Raw genomic sequence first — 15,262 nt, forward strand, 5'->3', positions numbered from 1 at the left:
CTACTGCTATTTTAAATTCCTACCAAACCTGCATGTACAGCATTACTGTTAACTAGCCAGTGAGGTGAAAGTGTGTCGTTTAAAGTATAATGAGTAGCAGTTATTGTAACTGTCGAATGCTTTCTCCAAATTGCCGCCACCCCTCACTTGCTGGTTGAAGTCTTCTGCTGTTTTGTTTTTCATCTTTTCTTCTTCTTCTTCTTCTTTTTTTTTTTTTTTATCACTTTAAGAAGCTGATGAAGGAATATACACTCAAGAGACCCCCAGTTCTTGTCCCCTGCACTTAAGGAAAAAGAAAATAGGATGATGGAGAAAAATTTTGAAAACCAAACCTATTGCCATCGAGTCGGTTCTGACTCATAGTGACTCTGTGGGACAGAACTGCCTCATAGAGTTTCCAAGACTGTAATCTTTACTGAAGCAGACTGTCACATCTTTCTCCCACAGAGCTGCTGGTGGGTTGGAGCCGCCAGCCTTTCAGTTAGCAGCCAAGCACTTAACCACTGTGCCACCAGGACTCCTAGAAAGAAGTATTAGTGGTTAATATAGGGGTTAAACTTGAAGCTAGATCTGAAAGAAAAGTTAGAAGGGAATAAAGATTTATGGAGGGCGGGATGGGCAGTGGTGAGAGGATTATCATTACACACCTTAAATCAAAATTACTTTTTGATGCCTAAAATAATTTTATTCTGTCCCTAATCAGATGCTGTGTTTATTTATGCTATCAACTTGCTATTATCTTACAATATGCCCCTGTTGATATTCCTACTTTAAAAATATGCTGGTAATACTTTTCTACTATTGTACCTAAAATAACTTGTGACATGATAGGCCAACCATTTGACATTTAAAATCTGCCCTGTCCGCAAATACATAAATGTGTATTTTGAGTCCTTCATCATCCCATCACTTAGCACATGATGCTAACAAAGTAGAAGGTGGGGAGGGAGAGGAATGTAGCTAAGGATATATTGCACCATTAGTAGCTGCAAACATTGCAAAATAAATCTATATACCCTAGCCTAACAGATTCTCACTTACATTTCTTATTTCTTATCACTCCGCTTTACTCATTCTCCACTTCATACAAACAGAACTGCTAGTCTTTTCCCATACATCCTTGCAATTTCCTACCTTGACCTTTTGTACATTCCAGTGCCTCCACATGTAACACTTTCGTTCTCCATCTCAGCTACATGGTGGTGTTGATAGCTGCCATCAGAGGACAAGGCTATGTTCTGGGAAACTTCACTGGGTGGAATTTTCTGCCTCTGTACATTTACAACTGTCAGGATATGGCCCTCAGCCCCGCAGTCTCAGAAATTGGATTTGATAGTCCACTGAGGATTCATCTACATACTCAAAGCAAATTCACAAGGCTGATGTATAAAATCAGAATTCTAGTTTAACATTTGAATATATTTATCAGTTCATTTTCTCTTTTAGTTAATCAGCTTACTGATTTACAATTAATTCCACAAACCTGAATAGCTGAATTCCATTAGCCACAACCCCTACAAACCTTTCCACATTCGGAATCCCTTTGTCAACCGGACCAATGTGTTGGCTTAAATTCACTCTGACCAGGAAAGTATTTAGATGACCAGAAAAAGCATTTGCCTCTTTGACGTTCCTTTTTCTTATTCCCTCTTGACTATCCTTTTGGTTGGCACATTATTTCTTATCTTTCAGGGGGCAATTCCCTCCCCCCTTGATTTTCCTTGTTCTTAGAGTACATATCACTATTTTTTCCAAGCACTGATGACACACTATAGGTCAAAATAAGATTTTTCTCTTGAAAACAGTTTAGGTTTGTGGTTATGGCAATGAACTTACATGGAACTGTAGTAGAAAGCACAGCATATAGAGTCAGAAGACATGGGTTTAGTACCCAGTGGACATCTACGATATCGTCTACCCAGTACCTTCCTTCTCCTTCTGGGAACTTTTTCTCCCTCCTCCACCCCCATAGCTTAGTTGTTCAGTCTGTCCTTGGATTCCAAGAGCCAATGAATCTCCCTTTTCCTAAGTAATTAAACCTGGGTTTTCATCATTTGTGATAAAAACTAATATAGTTTCATATAGAACCTCCATTTCCTCATTTATTAAATGGGCAGAATAATATTTATTTCCTATCAATTTTATTAGGTTTTAAATGAGATAAAGAACTTTAAAAGTGCTACACAAAAATTAAGTTATTAGGGCATTGTGTTATATGTACCTGTATTCTCACAACTCTATTTTTAATCCTTGTATACATTTTCTTTGAAACCAGTAAAAGGCATCATACTTTTAAGGACATGTGATTATCTACTTTCCTCATAAACATGTGGCTGAAATGCTATAGAGAAATATCTATTTTTATATTCTAGTATTTAAAAAATTAATAAAAATGTTATTGAGGTTCCTTATTTTGTTTTTCTTATTTTATATTTTTTTGTGTGAACTGTCCACCATTTCTTTTATATTTAGGTTTATGAAATAAGTAAAAGGACAACCTTATTGGCAAAACTGTATTTACCTTTACCTAACAACACAGAGCTGAAAAGCAAAACTGTTTTGGAATATGTAGAATTTAGCTGTGATAAGCTGGTCATACCTGCATATGGAGAAGTAGGAAGCAGTGAGTTTATTAACAATGTTTATTCTGGCCTATTCTAAATGACCTTGGATCATTTACATGAGTATTGAATCTTATATTTACACTACTAGGCTAAAAATGAATTTAAATCTCCTTTCAGACTTTAAACCTATAGAGTTTAAAACTTTATCTCGAACCAAATCTTTGGGGACTTTAAAATTGGAAGTTAGCACCTGTACTTTTCCTAGGTTATCCAAGGTAAGAGCAGCATGCTCTCTGGAACATGTGCTCCACTCCTGAGTAGAGACTTCTCTGCCTCTGCCTATCCTTTAGTGAAGCCTAAGTGTTCTCCAAGAGGTGTTGATGGGTCTAAACTGGACAGGGAAGGGAGGAAAAAAGGGAGGGAGGGAAGGAGGAAAGAAGGGACATTTCTGCTGTTTTTCAATTAATTTTACTCTTTGTATGCAATTGAATTTAAGTTAGTACCTCTATGAGAACACTGTCATTTCTCACCTTCTCCCCCAGATTCCTTCCCTTTCACCTTCCTAGGGGTTTTGCATCTCCTTCTGCCCATTGGGTGAAAAGGAAGGGAGGATGAATGAGTGGGGAGCAAGGAGGAGAGAGAACAAAATAGTAGGCAAAAGAGCCTGGAAAGGACAGAGAATGAAGGAGAAATGCTTAGAGTCTAGATGAAGCATAAAAATAGGGTTGGGGAGACCTAGGAGAAAAGACTTGGGTTCAAAAAATTTAGCAAGCATTAGGAACTGGCAAAAGTTTCAAGGAGTATTGTTAAGCTCTCTGGGCACTGAGAAAGAAAATGCGGAAGAGGGAGAAAACGCGGAGGAATCCAGGGAAACGAGCAAGAGTAGCTTGTCTGCCTTTTTTACTGCTGCCGATGGTCCCTCTCTTGCTGGAAGCCACGCCTAGAAAGAATGATTAAGAAACTTTTACACATAAAAAGAGGACAATAGAAATGTAATTCATTATGTATTCAGCTCCATATTTTCCTCTTCCTTTTGTAGTCCGTTTGAAGCAGTTTGCCTTGAGGTGTCTTAGAGGGGAGATGGGAGAGCTGTAGGATTAGAGCCTGGAGTCAGTATAGAACTTGCTTTGTGGTCCTAGGGGACAGCTGTAATCTACAAGTGGAAGTCAGGGAAAAAATCTACATTGTGCTCAAACTGCACACTTTTTTAAAAATTCATAGGTTTTTAATGCCTTTTTATAAACAGATGTGCCTTTTCTTCTTGAGGGAAATGAAACTGAAGAACTTTGTCTGCTGACGTCAGGAAAACTAAGCTATTCTCTATCGTGGGCCTTAGATGAAAATGGTGTTCCTCTGACACCTATGTCACAGTCATTAAGATCTGCCTACTGCAGGTAGTAAACTTTTATGTTTGAAAAAGAATGCCAGTCTTCAGCATAACATCTCACAAAACCTGTGTCTTTAAAAGGGAAAACCCAGGTAGCAGCAGAATAAGTTTCATTTAGTGGGAAGCTGATTTATTTTTTATTTAAATCACTCTACTAAAGCAGTAAGTGTATTTATGTATAAGAAAACATGTTTCATCAGTGCTTAGGATTATAGCCACATAGATAATGAGAGAGGCATTTACTTGTAGGCAAACACCAAGAGTCCCAAGGATTTTATTTCTGGAGCTTATTTATATCTCCTAATCATAGAAATACATAGGGACAGTGTCTCATTCTGTGGTATCTCTTATAACATCCCAGGGCAAGTGTGTCCCAAAGACATTATAATGATCCCAAGAGATGCTATTGTTCACTTGGTGATTAGCTGTGGAGAGGGGTGCAGATGACAGAGGCACTGTCATAGTCTATAGCTGAACACCTATAGAAGCAGCGAGAAGAATCATTGTAGCAAGGGCAGGAGATGTTCTGGGGTTTTTATTACTTTCCCTGAGTCAGAAATCGTGGGGACTATGTCTTATGACAAAGGCATCAAGATAGTTGAAATATGGGGACAGAAATAGAAAGTAAAAGAAAGGAAGAGTACTCAAACTTCACCTAGTCTTAATTTTGCTTAGATTCTTTCTTACCAAGCATTAGTTTTGTCAGCAATAGCTTCAGAAGACTTCGCCATAGAAATGTGAGCAGATGCTGATGGAAAGAAGTAAACGTAAAATTTGTGTCTACTTTTGGGCTAATACAGTATTGAATTTGTGTCAGAACTGTATTCCTGGAACCACAGTGTATGGACTGGAACTCTTCTTGAGTACTTTATAGAAAGGATATTAGATATCTAGTCCACCTTCTAATTAGACATGAAAAGACAAATTATCTATGAAGAGAGAGATTAAATAACTTGGATAATTGATGGCTCTAAAGAAGTCCTTACTCTTTAAGGTTGAATTCCTTCTGCACTTAGCCTACAGCGTTTAAGTCACTAAGGATACATTACCAGTTTAGCCCATCTTTTATAACTCTCCAATTTCTGAAGATGGTCTCACATGACCAAAAAAGATATTTCTCTGGCATGTACTCCCCAGTTAATTGTATTAATCTGTATTATGTTACATCTGTAAAGATAAAGCCTAAAGGTTTTTTTTAAAATTATTATTGTATAATTTCTTAATTTTGCTTAAGCAAACATTTTGATTAAATATCAGTATTGCACATCTTATGAAAAAAAATTTAATAAGTTACTATGCTTATTGTTTGCAGAATACATTCATCCAATAAGCACTATCCACTTAAGCACCTACTATGCTTTAGCTACTATGCAAAGTGAAGATGACTAAGATGAATATTTACAGACTTGACCCTTAGGAAGCTTACTGTCTCTTAAGGAAAGGTAGACATTTGTCAAAAAGCCATGATACAAGTTAGAATGTGAGAAAAACCAGGAGAATAACACATCTAAACCCTTTTTTATTCTTAAATACTTTACCATCTAATAGATGTATAACCTGCATGTTGCACACAAATTCACCAAATATTTTCTTTATGTTAGTGTTTTAAGGAATGTAGATGCTAGAGGTGTTCCTGGAATTCCATGGCTCATTAATACACAGAAGCTTTTTGAATGGGTAAATGAAGTCAGGATTGATCCAAATAACCCAGAATATTCAGATTTAATGGAATTTATTATGGTAAGTTATAGCAGATATCAATATTGTAAGCGTATTTCCTAAGATCTATCCTCTCATACTCCACCATAGTTTGCTGTGTATTTTTTCTAGGCAGTAGGGGGCATGTAAAGGTAAATCTGAGGACGGATACTTTTCAGCATCCCAAAGGCAATTAGAAATTCAACAACCAGAAGGCCTTCAAGTTAACATCTGTTGTACATCTACTGAGTGCCAGCCATTATTAAATGCTGGGAATATAAAGATGATTTATAGACACATCCCTTCCTTCTAAGACTTCATCATCTGACTACTTCTCATACTCTTCCTTATAGCCAACTGAATTGCTCTGCATGCTCTGAACATACTTCTTCATACCTTTATTCTGCCTAGAAGTGCACTCATAGTGGCTGTTCTACTCATCCTGTATGACTGATAAATGGTTCCGTGGTAATCTCAGCTAGACAAAGGGTCTTCTTTCCTTGCCCTCCTGTCCACTTTTTGTTTGTTTGTTTTAATAAGCTCTTATGGCTGTAGTCTCATTCTTCTATTTACTGTAGCTATTCATTTATGTGTCTTATCTTTCCTTGTTGGAGCTACAGCTAATCAATCTGTTTCTCTGATGGTAACTAGCGCTACTCCTTACATGTAGCAAGCACTCACATTTGTATTTCTTGAATAAAGGTAATGCATAAATAGATTACTGGAATTACGCTTTCCTATATCAGAGCTTCCCAACTGATATGTTGAATTGGTTACAGGTGTGCAGAAATATTGACCTTCTCTCATCCATCAGGGCAACCAGTTTGGAACAGTTTCATCTTTTAATCTAACGTACAATACAAATATTAGGCTTTTTAATGTAAGTCATGACTGGGAAAAGGTTGGGAAGCCCTATAGGCTAGATCCTGTATTTTTTGCAGGTTCTATCTCTGGACAGATTCAGTTGCTCCATTTCATACTATACTGCAGCTCTCACATCTCACGCTTGAGGGGAAAAAACGATGCTTTGAGATAATTCTTGAATTTAAAAAAAACAAATTTTAAGTAAAGACTTTACATTATTTATGTTTTACAGTACATGAAACATAAGGGCCAAGACATTCCAAAGTATTTTCGTCTTGAACAGTTGCAAGATGAATTTAATTTTGTTTCTGAAGAGGAAATGAAAAAGAGTAAACGTTTCCAGCTATTGCAGCTTAGAAATGCAGGTCAATTAGATGTTTTCTTTCTGCAGCAAATGCCCCTTTATGATCGAGAGATTCCGGATTTAGTCTTCCAGGTACTTGGGTATTACTTTAATATGATTTATTATTGGGTAAAGTTAATATTTTGCTGCTTTAAACATATCTTCACTTAATTTCTTTCTTCCTTTTTTTTTAAACTAATAATCCATAGACAGATTTTTTTCCCTTCTCTTCCAAATTTCAGAAAGTACTTATCTTGACTTTCCAACTTAGGTTGTCCAGATAATCTATTTCACAACCAAAATCCTTTATAGATATTCTAAATTTATGTAAATACCATATTTTTGTTATTGTAAAATGCATCACCAATTTAAAAGCAGCTTTTGGGGGTAAGGAGCAGAAACACTACCACATTAAACTTATAGATTGATTACAAGACATATCTCAATTTCAGAAGCTTTAAAATGTGAAGAAAAAACGAGTCAATCTTATTCAGTGGTGTAATGGCGTCAGCTGGCACCAGCTCATGAGAATCCATTGTGGGCATCTCTTCTCAATACCACATTCAGTGATTTCACAATGGTTGCTTGAAATTGGCTGCTGGAGGAGTATTTACACTGTAAATCAACAAGTGCTTCGAATCCGGACTCCCCCTCACACTCCCAGAGAACCAGTTGTTAAACATTTACCAGCAAATCAATGCACCATTTGTCTTACAATCAAGGAATTATAAGAGATGATTCCTCTTGAAATATCCAGCTGTAGCAATCCTAGCCCTTGAGTTGTTAAAGATAGCTCAAGAAAGGGATTAATTTTCCTTCTCTGAAGAAAACGCATGTGCCGTAGAATTAATACTTCAGGGTGATGCCAACCAGCTTAGAAAAGATACCAGGGTCTGCTGAAAAATACTGTGGTTTATACATCTTACAGGCCAGAAAGAGTGAATGCCTTCTGCTAAAATCAGTTTATTAATTTAACTTTGGTGAGTTATTATCAATTAATAAGGAAAAATTGATAAACTCTGATATTTTTTCATTTTGTTTTAGAATGAAGGGAGATTGCAATAAGCTACTTCCAAAAACAAAACAAAACAAAAAAAACCCACTGCCTTCAAGTTGATTCCAACACATAGCCACCCCAGAGGGTTTCCAAGGCTGTAAATCTCTACAGAAGCAGACTGCACATCTTTCACCCATGGAGCAGCTGGTGGTTTTGAACCACTGACCTTTTGGTTAGCAGTCAGTTGCTTTAACCACTTCACCACCAGTGCTCCTTAATAAGCCACTTAATATTTTAAAATAGTAAAGACTTTTTTTTAAGTGAAGGAGAATAACATGTATTTGTTCTTGTTGCTACTCAGCGATCCCTTAGCTTTCATACCCCAATTCAGAGAATACACAAGCAAAACCGTATATAGGATTCATTACATTTAAAACTCAAGTTGTAGTGGGAGGACATTCATGAGCTGTACCACATAGGATTGTCTGACAAACTGTTTTGGTGTAGTTCAGAGGTAAAAGGGGAAATGCAAATTAACAGTTTTTCTATAATAATGTCATTGCACCACCAGTAAGCACATGTAACTATTATGTCTATAAGGACAGGATTTACAGATAATTCGTCATTATTTTCACTAACATGAGTGAGTAGGAATATGTGTAGTCACAAATGAGTATTAACAGACCAAGATTTTTCCACTTTTAAGAACTGTGGTTAATCTCCTTTTTGGGACCTCAGGCATTTCAGCTAGTAAGCAGCAGTGTGAAGGCCTGACTTAAAACAGCTGGAAAGCTATTCTGTTTCCTCTTGCTGCTTCTCTCAGTGATGGAATTCAATTCTACAGTTTCATAAGCTACTGCAGGCAAAGCACAAAGCTCAGTGTAATTGAGGATTGACATCATAAAAAAGGAATAGTCTCTGCCTTTCCAAACCAGGGGCTCTTCCTTATCATATGCAAACCATCCAGAAAACAGAAAAGGAGAGAAAGCAAGCCAACTCACTTTCTGATGCTGAGATACCCTATGTACCAAACTTGGGCAAGGAGTAAAAAAAAAAGTTAATTTTAGATCAGTTTCACTTATGATCTTAGGTGTAAAAATACTAATGAAATGTTAAAAAATTGAATAACAATGTATTATGTATATATCATAATTTAGTAGGGTTTATTTCCAGACTACAGAGCTGATTTCATTAGAAAATCTATTAACATAATTTACCAAATTAACAGAATTAAGGAAGGAAAAAAATATGATCTCTTAATAAGTGCCAAAAAGGCATTTAATAAAATTCAGTGCTCATTCATGATAAGAACTCTTAGCATACTAGAATCGGAAGAGAACTCCTGTAACTTGATAAACAGTGTTTTCAACATTTTGGATTTTTTGCTAATGCAAAGTGCACTGAACAGATTTGTTTGAGGTGAATTATAGAACTGATGGGGTGGGGTAGGGGGTGGGATGGGATGAGAAGGCACCACCTGTATACTCACTGGATAATTAGATTAAATTCCAGATTTAATTAGCCAGGAATATAGAAACATACAGAAGGAAGCTAGGCCACAGGGCAGGACAACTGCAACAAATTTCAGTGTGGCTTCTATTTGGGCCCTGGTGCCCTGATGGGGAGTAAGCTTCTAGTGACACTGTCCACACAGGGTAAGGTTTTGCCAAAGCTAAAAAAAAAAACAAAAAAAAAACCCAGCCTATTTTTTTTCCTATACCATGTGAGGTTTACATCACCATCCCAGAAGAATTTACACTTACATTGTAAATACACTTCCATTTAAGGAGCTGTTTACAAATATTGGACAATTCTGGCTCTTGAACCCAAGTCAGGATCACCAAGGTCATATCATCCTCCAAGAGAAGAAACAGAGCCAGTGTCCTTGAGCAAATTCTCTGTGTCCTGCTTTCCAGCATTCTGGAAAACCTATTTCCTTATAATCTATCCCTTGACTATGATTCAGTTCCCTATTAGCTGTGTGACTCTGAAACTGAGTATAGTGTAAGGATCAGGAGCACAAATTCATTGTCTCATAGACTGCTATGCAAACATTATACTTGATGGTTAAATATTAAAAGGCTTCCTGTTAATGCCAACAATATAAGGATGTCCACTATTTACTGTTACCAGTAAAAACTAATTAAGATGGAAGGGAAGAAAGAAGGAAGTTAGAATTGTAAAAGAGATAAAATTGTCCTTGTTTGCAGAAAATGTTTGTCTACATGAAGGAAAAAAAAAAAAAAAGAAGCAATCTATGCAAACTAGTAAATTTGTTGAATATAGTACACTAATTTAAAAACAAATAACTACTTTTTTATTGCAAAAGAAAAAACTATACCCTTACAATGGAGAAATCTTGTTGCCATCTGGACCCACTGATCAAACTTAATCTTATAAATTGTGGTAGGCAGAATAATGGCTTCCTAAAGATGTTTGCATCATAATCCCCAGAATCTGTGAATATGTTTCTTTACATCCTTAAAATAGGAAGATTATCCTGAATTATCTGAATGAGCCCAATCTAATCACATAAGCCTTTGAAAGCAGAGAGCTTTCTCTCACTGGGAGCAGAAGAAAGATACAGCAGAAGAGGAAGTCAGAGAGATTCCAAGCGAGACAAGGATTTAGGATGCCTTTACTGGCTCTGAGATTTAGAGGCCCACATGCAAAGACTGGTGAGTGGCCTCTAGGAGCTAAAGTGGTCCCCAGGTGACGGCCAGTTAGAAACTGGATTCTGCCAACAGCATGAATGAGCTTGGAAACAGTTTCTTCCCAGATCCTCCCCATGAGAACCCAGTTGGCCAGTACCTTGGCATCAGTCCTGTGAAACCTGGAGGAGAGAAACCAGCTGAGCCAGCCTGGACTTCTGACTGACAAAGGTGTGAGACAATAAATTGGTGATGTTGTGAACTGCTGAAATTATGGTAATTTGTTATGGCAGCAAAAGAAAACTAATACACTTGTAAAGCACAACCAGACATTGTTGTCTCCTGATATGATACAATATGAAATCCACAGCATTACTTACGAAGAAGTATCCTTGCCAAAAATGTGTAATCTGAATCTAATTAAGACTTTAGACTGATTTTTACTTTACAAGAAATGCAAGGGATAGAGAAACAAGTTAAATGACATCATAAGGAAACAGACAAATTTGGAACATGGGACAACTGGCTTGCAAGAACAACTGTTTTTTGATTGCTTCAAAAAGTCATTTTTTTTTTTTTTAAGAGGCAGATTATTCTAGATTAAAAGTGACTAAAGGCAACGTGTTATTCTTCATTAGATTCTGGTTTGGGAAAAGAACTATAAAAGACATTATTGAGATAATTGGTGAAATTTGGATATGGATTGAATATTAGATAATATTGGGAAATTGTTAATTTTGTGATCTCTGATTATGGCATTGTGGTTGTGTAGAAGCATGTTCTTAGCTTTCAGATTCCTGTTTAAGATATAGAGATGAAGTGTCATGTCTGTAATTTACTTTGAAATGTTTAGCTATAAAAGAAAAAAGAGAGGGACAGATGAAGCATCATACAACCAGTAAAAATCCACTAAAAAAATGTAATTTAAAAAAAAATATACCATTTATAATAGCAATGAAAACTGTAAGATACATAGGATATATTTTTAAAAGATGTGCAAAAACTTAATGGAGAATATTATAAAACATTTTTTAAATGATGTAAAAAAAAAAAAAAACCTGAATAAATTTTCACTGATAGGAAGACTCGATATTGTAAAATGCTGATTTTGCCCAGATTAATCTGTAAATGTAGTAATGCAGTTCCAAACCAGTGAAATAGAATAGAGGGACTCAAAATAGACTTATTATGCATATATGGAAATTTTATATTTGACAGAGATGTCATTACAAATCAGTGAGAAAAGAATGGACAATCCATTAAGTGATTCTGGCAGAACTGATCATCTGTGTGGAAAGAAATAAAATTAGATTCATATCTCACAAAATAGAAAAATGCCATATGTAATGAAGATTACATGTTAAAAACAAAGGTTAAAATTAAATATATCTTTATCTTGCAGTAGGAAAGTTATTTCTTAAACAAGACACAGAAAGTATAAACTATAAAGAAAAAGATGAATAAATTTGATAACATTAAAATTAAAAACCCATGGACTAGGAAAATATATTTGCGATACATATAATAAAAATATTAATATCCAGAATATTTAACTCCTACAAATTAATATTTTAGAAGTAAATAAAGTGATACAAAATATTGGTGTCAGATGTCCTTAAGTAAAAGTTGTTGTTACTTGTCAACAGAATTAATATCAAGATTTCTCTTGCATAATTAAAAGAACAAATAATTTACCCTCACATTATACAGCAGTCATTGTAACATGGCTGAAGATGCTAAAGCATCTGCTTCATTATTATTGTCTATTCTTGAGTGATATCTGTAATATAAAAGAATTTTCATGTGTATTGGGGATGTATTCCAAAATGCATATATGACAGATGCACATTTATTGTAAATTAGATAGATGGAGAATCCTAACAATCTTATACCAACAACTGCACATGTAAAATTAAAGTTACTGATTACAGTCAACACATATTGACTACTTATTTAGTATGTGCCAGGAATTTTGCAGATGTTGCATCAGCTTAGTCTCACAACGACCCTGTGATGTAGGTACTATTATTGTTATTATTACAGAAGAGGAAACAGGTCTGGAGCAGTTGATTAACTTTTCTCAAAACACACAGGAAATGGCAGGGCCGACTTGAACCCAGGACTGCCTGCCTCCAAAACCCATGCTGTTAACCAGGATACTATACTACTTCCCATTTGTTCTGTATTTTAGTGATTGTTAGGTAAAACTATACATGAAGAACTTTTTCTCATCGTTAACTCAATCCCTTTTTCTTTTTCTTTACCATTACTCTATTTTAAAAAATGAATGGACCTCATCCTAGAAGCAAACAGAACATAGTGATAAACTGGTTTTAGCTGATTCTCACTTGAAGAATCTGTAAGGAATGTTTTTGTCTCTCAGTGCCAGAGTGTTGCCAATGTCCTCCTACACATGAGCTGAAATGAATAGTTAATATTTTATTGTAATATGTCGTATCTGAAGTCTTTGCTACATTCAGGAAGTGAAAACTAACTTAATTCTCTGTTTAGGAATTTGAAAGTCAGATAGAGAAGGATGTATCCATTTCAGATGTGAATTCTATTACTGCACAAAGGATTCATTCTGCCAATTTTCTGAAAAAGGTAACAAAAACAAAGCAGCATCAGTATGTTTTTATTTACTTTGTGAAACCCGGTTTGCTGAATGCATGGATTTATACTCTTCCCAGAGAGTCAGATGGGCAAATCCACTTACTCATCACCTCTTTCTGATTTTTTAAGGAAAAATTTTCTAGTCTCCTTAGACTGCCTTTTCAGAGTTAGTTACTTACCATCTATAAATGTTGATGTACATTGTTGATACAAAGATTATCTCAGTTGTCAGCAAACTCATTAAAGCATGTGCCAACTTTTTTAAAAAAATGTGAATTTGCACATTAAAGAGATCCTATCTCTTCTTTGACCCTAAAAGTTCACTTTGAGATATATACTCGCATTTTTCCAGAATCCCTACTTTTACTACCAGTTAAACCAATTGCCATCGAGTCAACTCCGACTCGTGGCGATCCCATGTGTGTTGAAGTAGAACTGTGCGCCATAGGGTTTTCAACGGGTGATTTTTGGAAGTAGATTGTCAGGCCTTTCTTCCAAGGTGCCTCTGGGTGAACTCAAATCAACCTTTTGTTTAGCAGCCAAACATAGTAACCATTTGTACTACCCAGGGACTTCCTCCTTTTACTGGTGCCTCATAATACCATAGACCACAGCAATTCCGGTAGTGAACGATCTACCAGACGTAGACAGAAATGATTAGAGAGACAGACGCTTCAATACAGAGTAAACATTAAACATTTACAGGACACTCTAGCCAAGCCTCATCCAAATTTGAAGTGGAATCCCTCAACTGAATTTCGTTCCTGATTTCTTTCCACTGACCCCTCATCACTCCACTCTAAAATTCTGGAGTTCAGGGACTTTATGTGAAGATCTGCTGTGCCTAGCACAGTGCTCTTCACTTAGAAAATGCTGATAAATGTTTGAGAAATTAATGAAGTAAGCGATAAGAAACCCGGACTGAGGTGGTTTCTAAGACTCCTGCAAAAGTAGAATCTCACACAAGAGCATAGATTTTGCTATAGAGCACCAGCGAAGCCTTCTAGGGTAATTTGAAAAGAAGCAAGGAGAGTCATGAAAAGACCTAAAGACATTCCAGACTTTCATGGGGACAGGTGAAAAGCAACCATTATGCAGCTAGAAGAGCCCCAGGCAGGTGTCCAAAGACCTGTTCAGAGTACCCTGTGCAAGTATTCTTTGAATCCCACTTTCTTCTTGTGTAAAAACAGACAATAGTAATGCCTACTTTGCTTTACTTCAGATATGAGTGGCAAATGAAATAAAACCTCAAGTCCTATGCTAGTTCTTACTGTGAGATGGTGGTGGGATTGCAGACCACTGTAGCTGCCCTCGGTGTGAAAGGGCCCCCCCCCCATCACTGACAGATATTTTTCCCTACTCACCTCTGCCCTTCCTACCATTTATTAGCTCTTGGGAAATAAAGAGCTGTTCTTGTCCATAAGAAAAAAGAACACACATCCTTCCTATCCCTTATCTTCTGTTTTATGTACAGGGGAGTGCAAGAGGGAGGGTAGCAGGGTTAGAGTTCAACTTCTTTTGAAGACTTCTTTGCTGTCTGAGGATAGTTCAAAATTACAAGTTGACACTGAATTATAGATGTAAAAATTGTTGGGGGAAAAAAACCCCTGCAGTTTGGTAGGTTCAAAAGAGAATTGCTGTAATTACAGATACTGGAAAGGTTTGACCCTGGAGGCCCATTAGGGCCAGAGGTGCTGAAATCCTGCTGTAGGAGGAACTCCCAGGACAGTGAGTGATGTGCGTTAAACTTCCTGCTGTGCTGTTGGGGTCAGCGGCTGAGGCCAAGGTTTTAGCAGTAAAGAATGGAGTCCCAGCAGTCTGAAGGATTGCTAGATAAAGTTTACTGAAATGTTTGAATCTAAGAGGCTAGTACATCTCCTCAATCTCTTTATTTCATTTATCTATTCAACAAAGAGTTATTGAGCACCAGCTATGAATCAGACATTCTACTAGGCATTGGAAATACAGCAATAAACAGGCTAAAACCCTACCCTCATAGAGTTTATATTCTAGTAGATAAATCAGATGATGGACAAAACATTATTAGTAGATTAGAGAGTGAACGTGCTATGAAAACAAACTAGGAAAAGAGGAGAGAAGTTCTGTGTGTGTGTGAGGCGGGTGCAGTTTTAAATAAGGTGGTCA

At 36.5% G+C, this 15,262-nt stretch overlaps 1 protein-coding gene across 1 annotated transcript in view; it reads left to right on the top strand.

The window, feature by feature from the left end:
• The window catches only part of CC2D2B (coiled-coil and C2 domain containing 2B), a 94,900-nt gene that overhangs the window by 46,829 nt on the left and 32,809 nt on the right, over positions 1-15,262 (top strand). Inside the window, 5 exon segments of the mRNA XM_023740254.1 lie at positions 2,473-2,623; positions 3,811-3,958; positions 5,553-5,691; positions 6,746-6,949; positions 13,016-13,108. Of these exon segments, the coding sequence (XP_023596022.1) occupies positions 2,473-2,623; positions 3,811-3,958; positions 5,553-5,691; positions 6,746-6,949; positions 13,016-13,108 (735 nt within the window).

Source organism: Trichechus manatus, unplaced genomic scaffold (genome assembly GCF_000243295.1).
Source record: "Trichechus manatus latirostris isolate Lorelei unplaced genomic scaffold, TriManLat1.0 scaffold00007, whole genome shotgun sequence".
Classification (NCBI taxonomy): domain Eukaryota; kingdom Metazoa; phylum Chordata; class Mammalia; order Sirenia; family Trichechidae; genus Trichechus; species Trichechus manatus.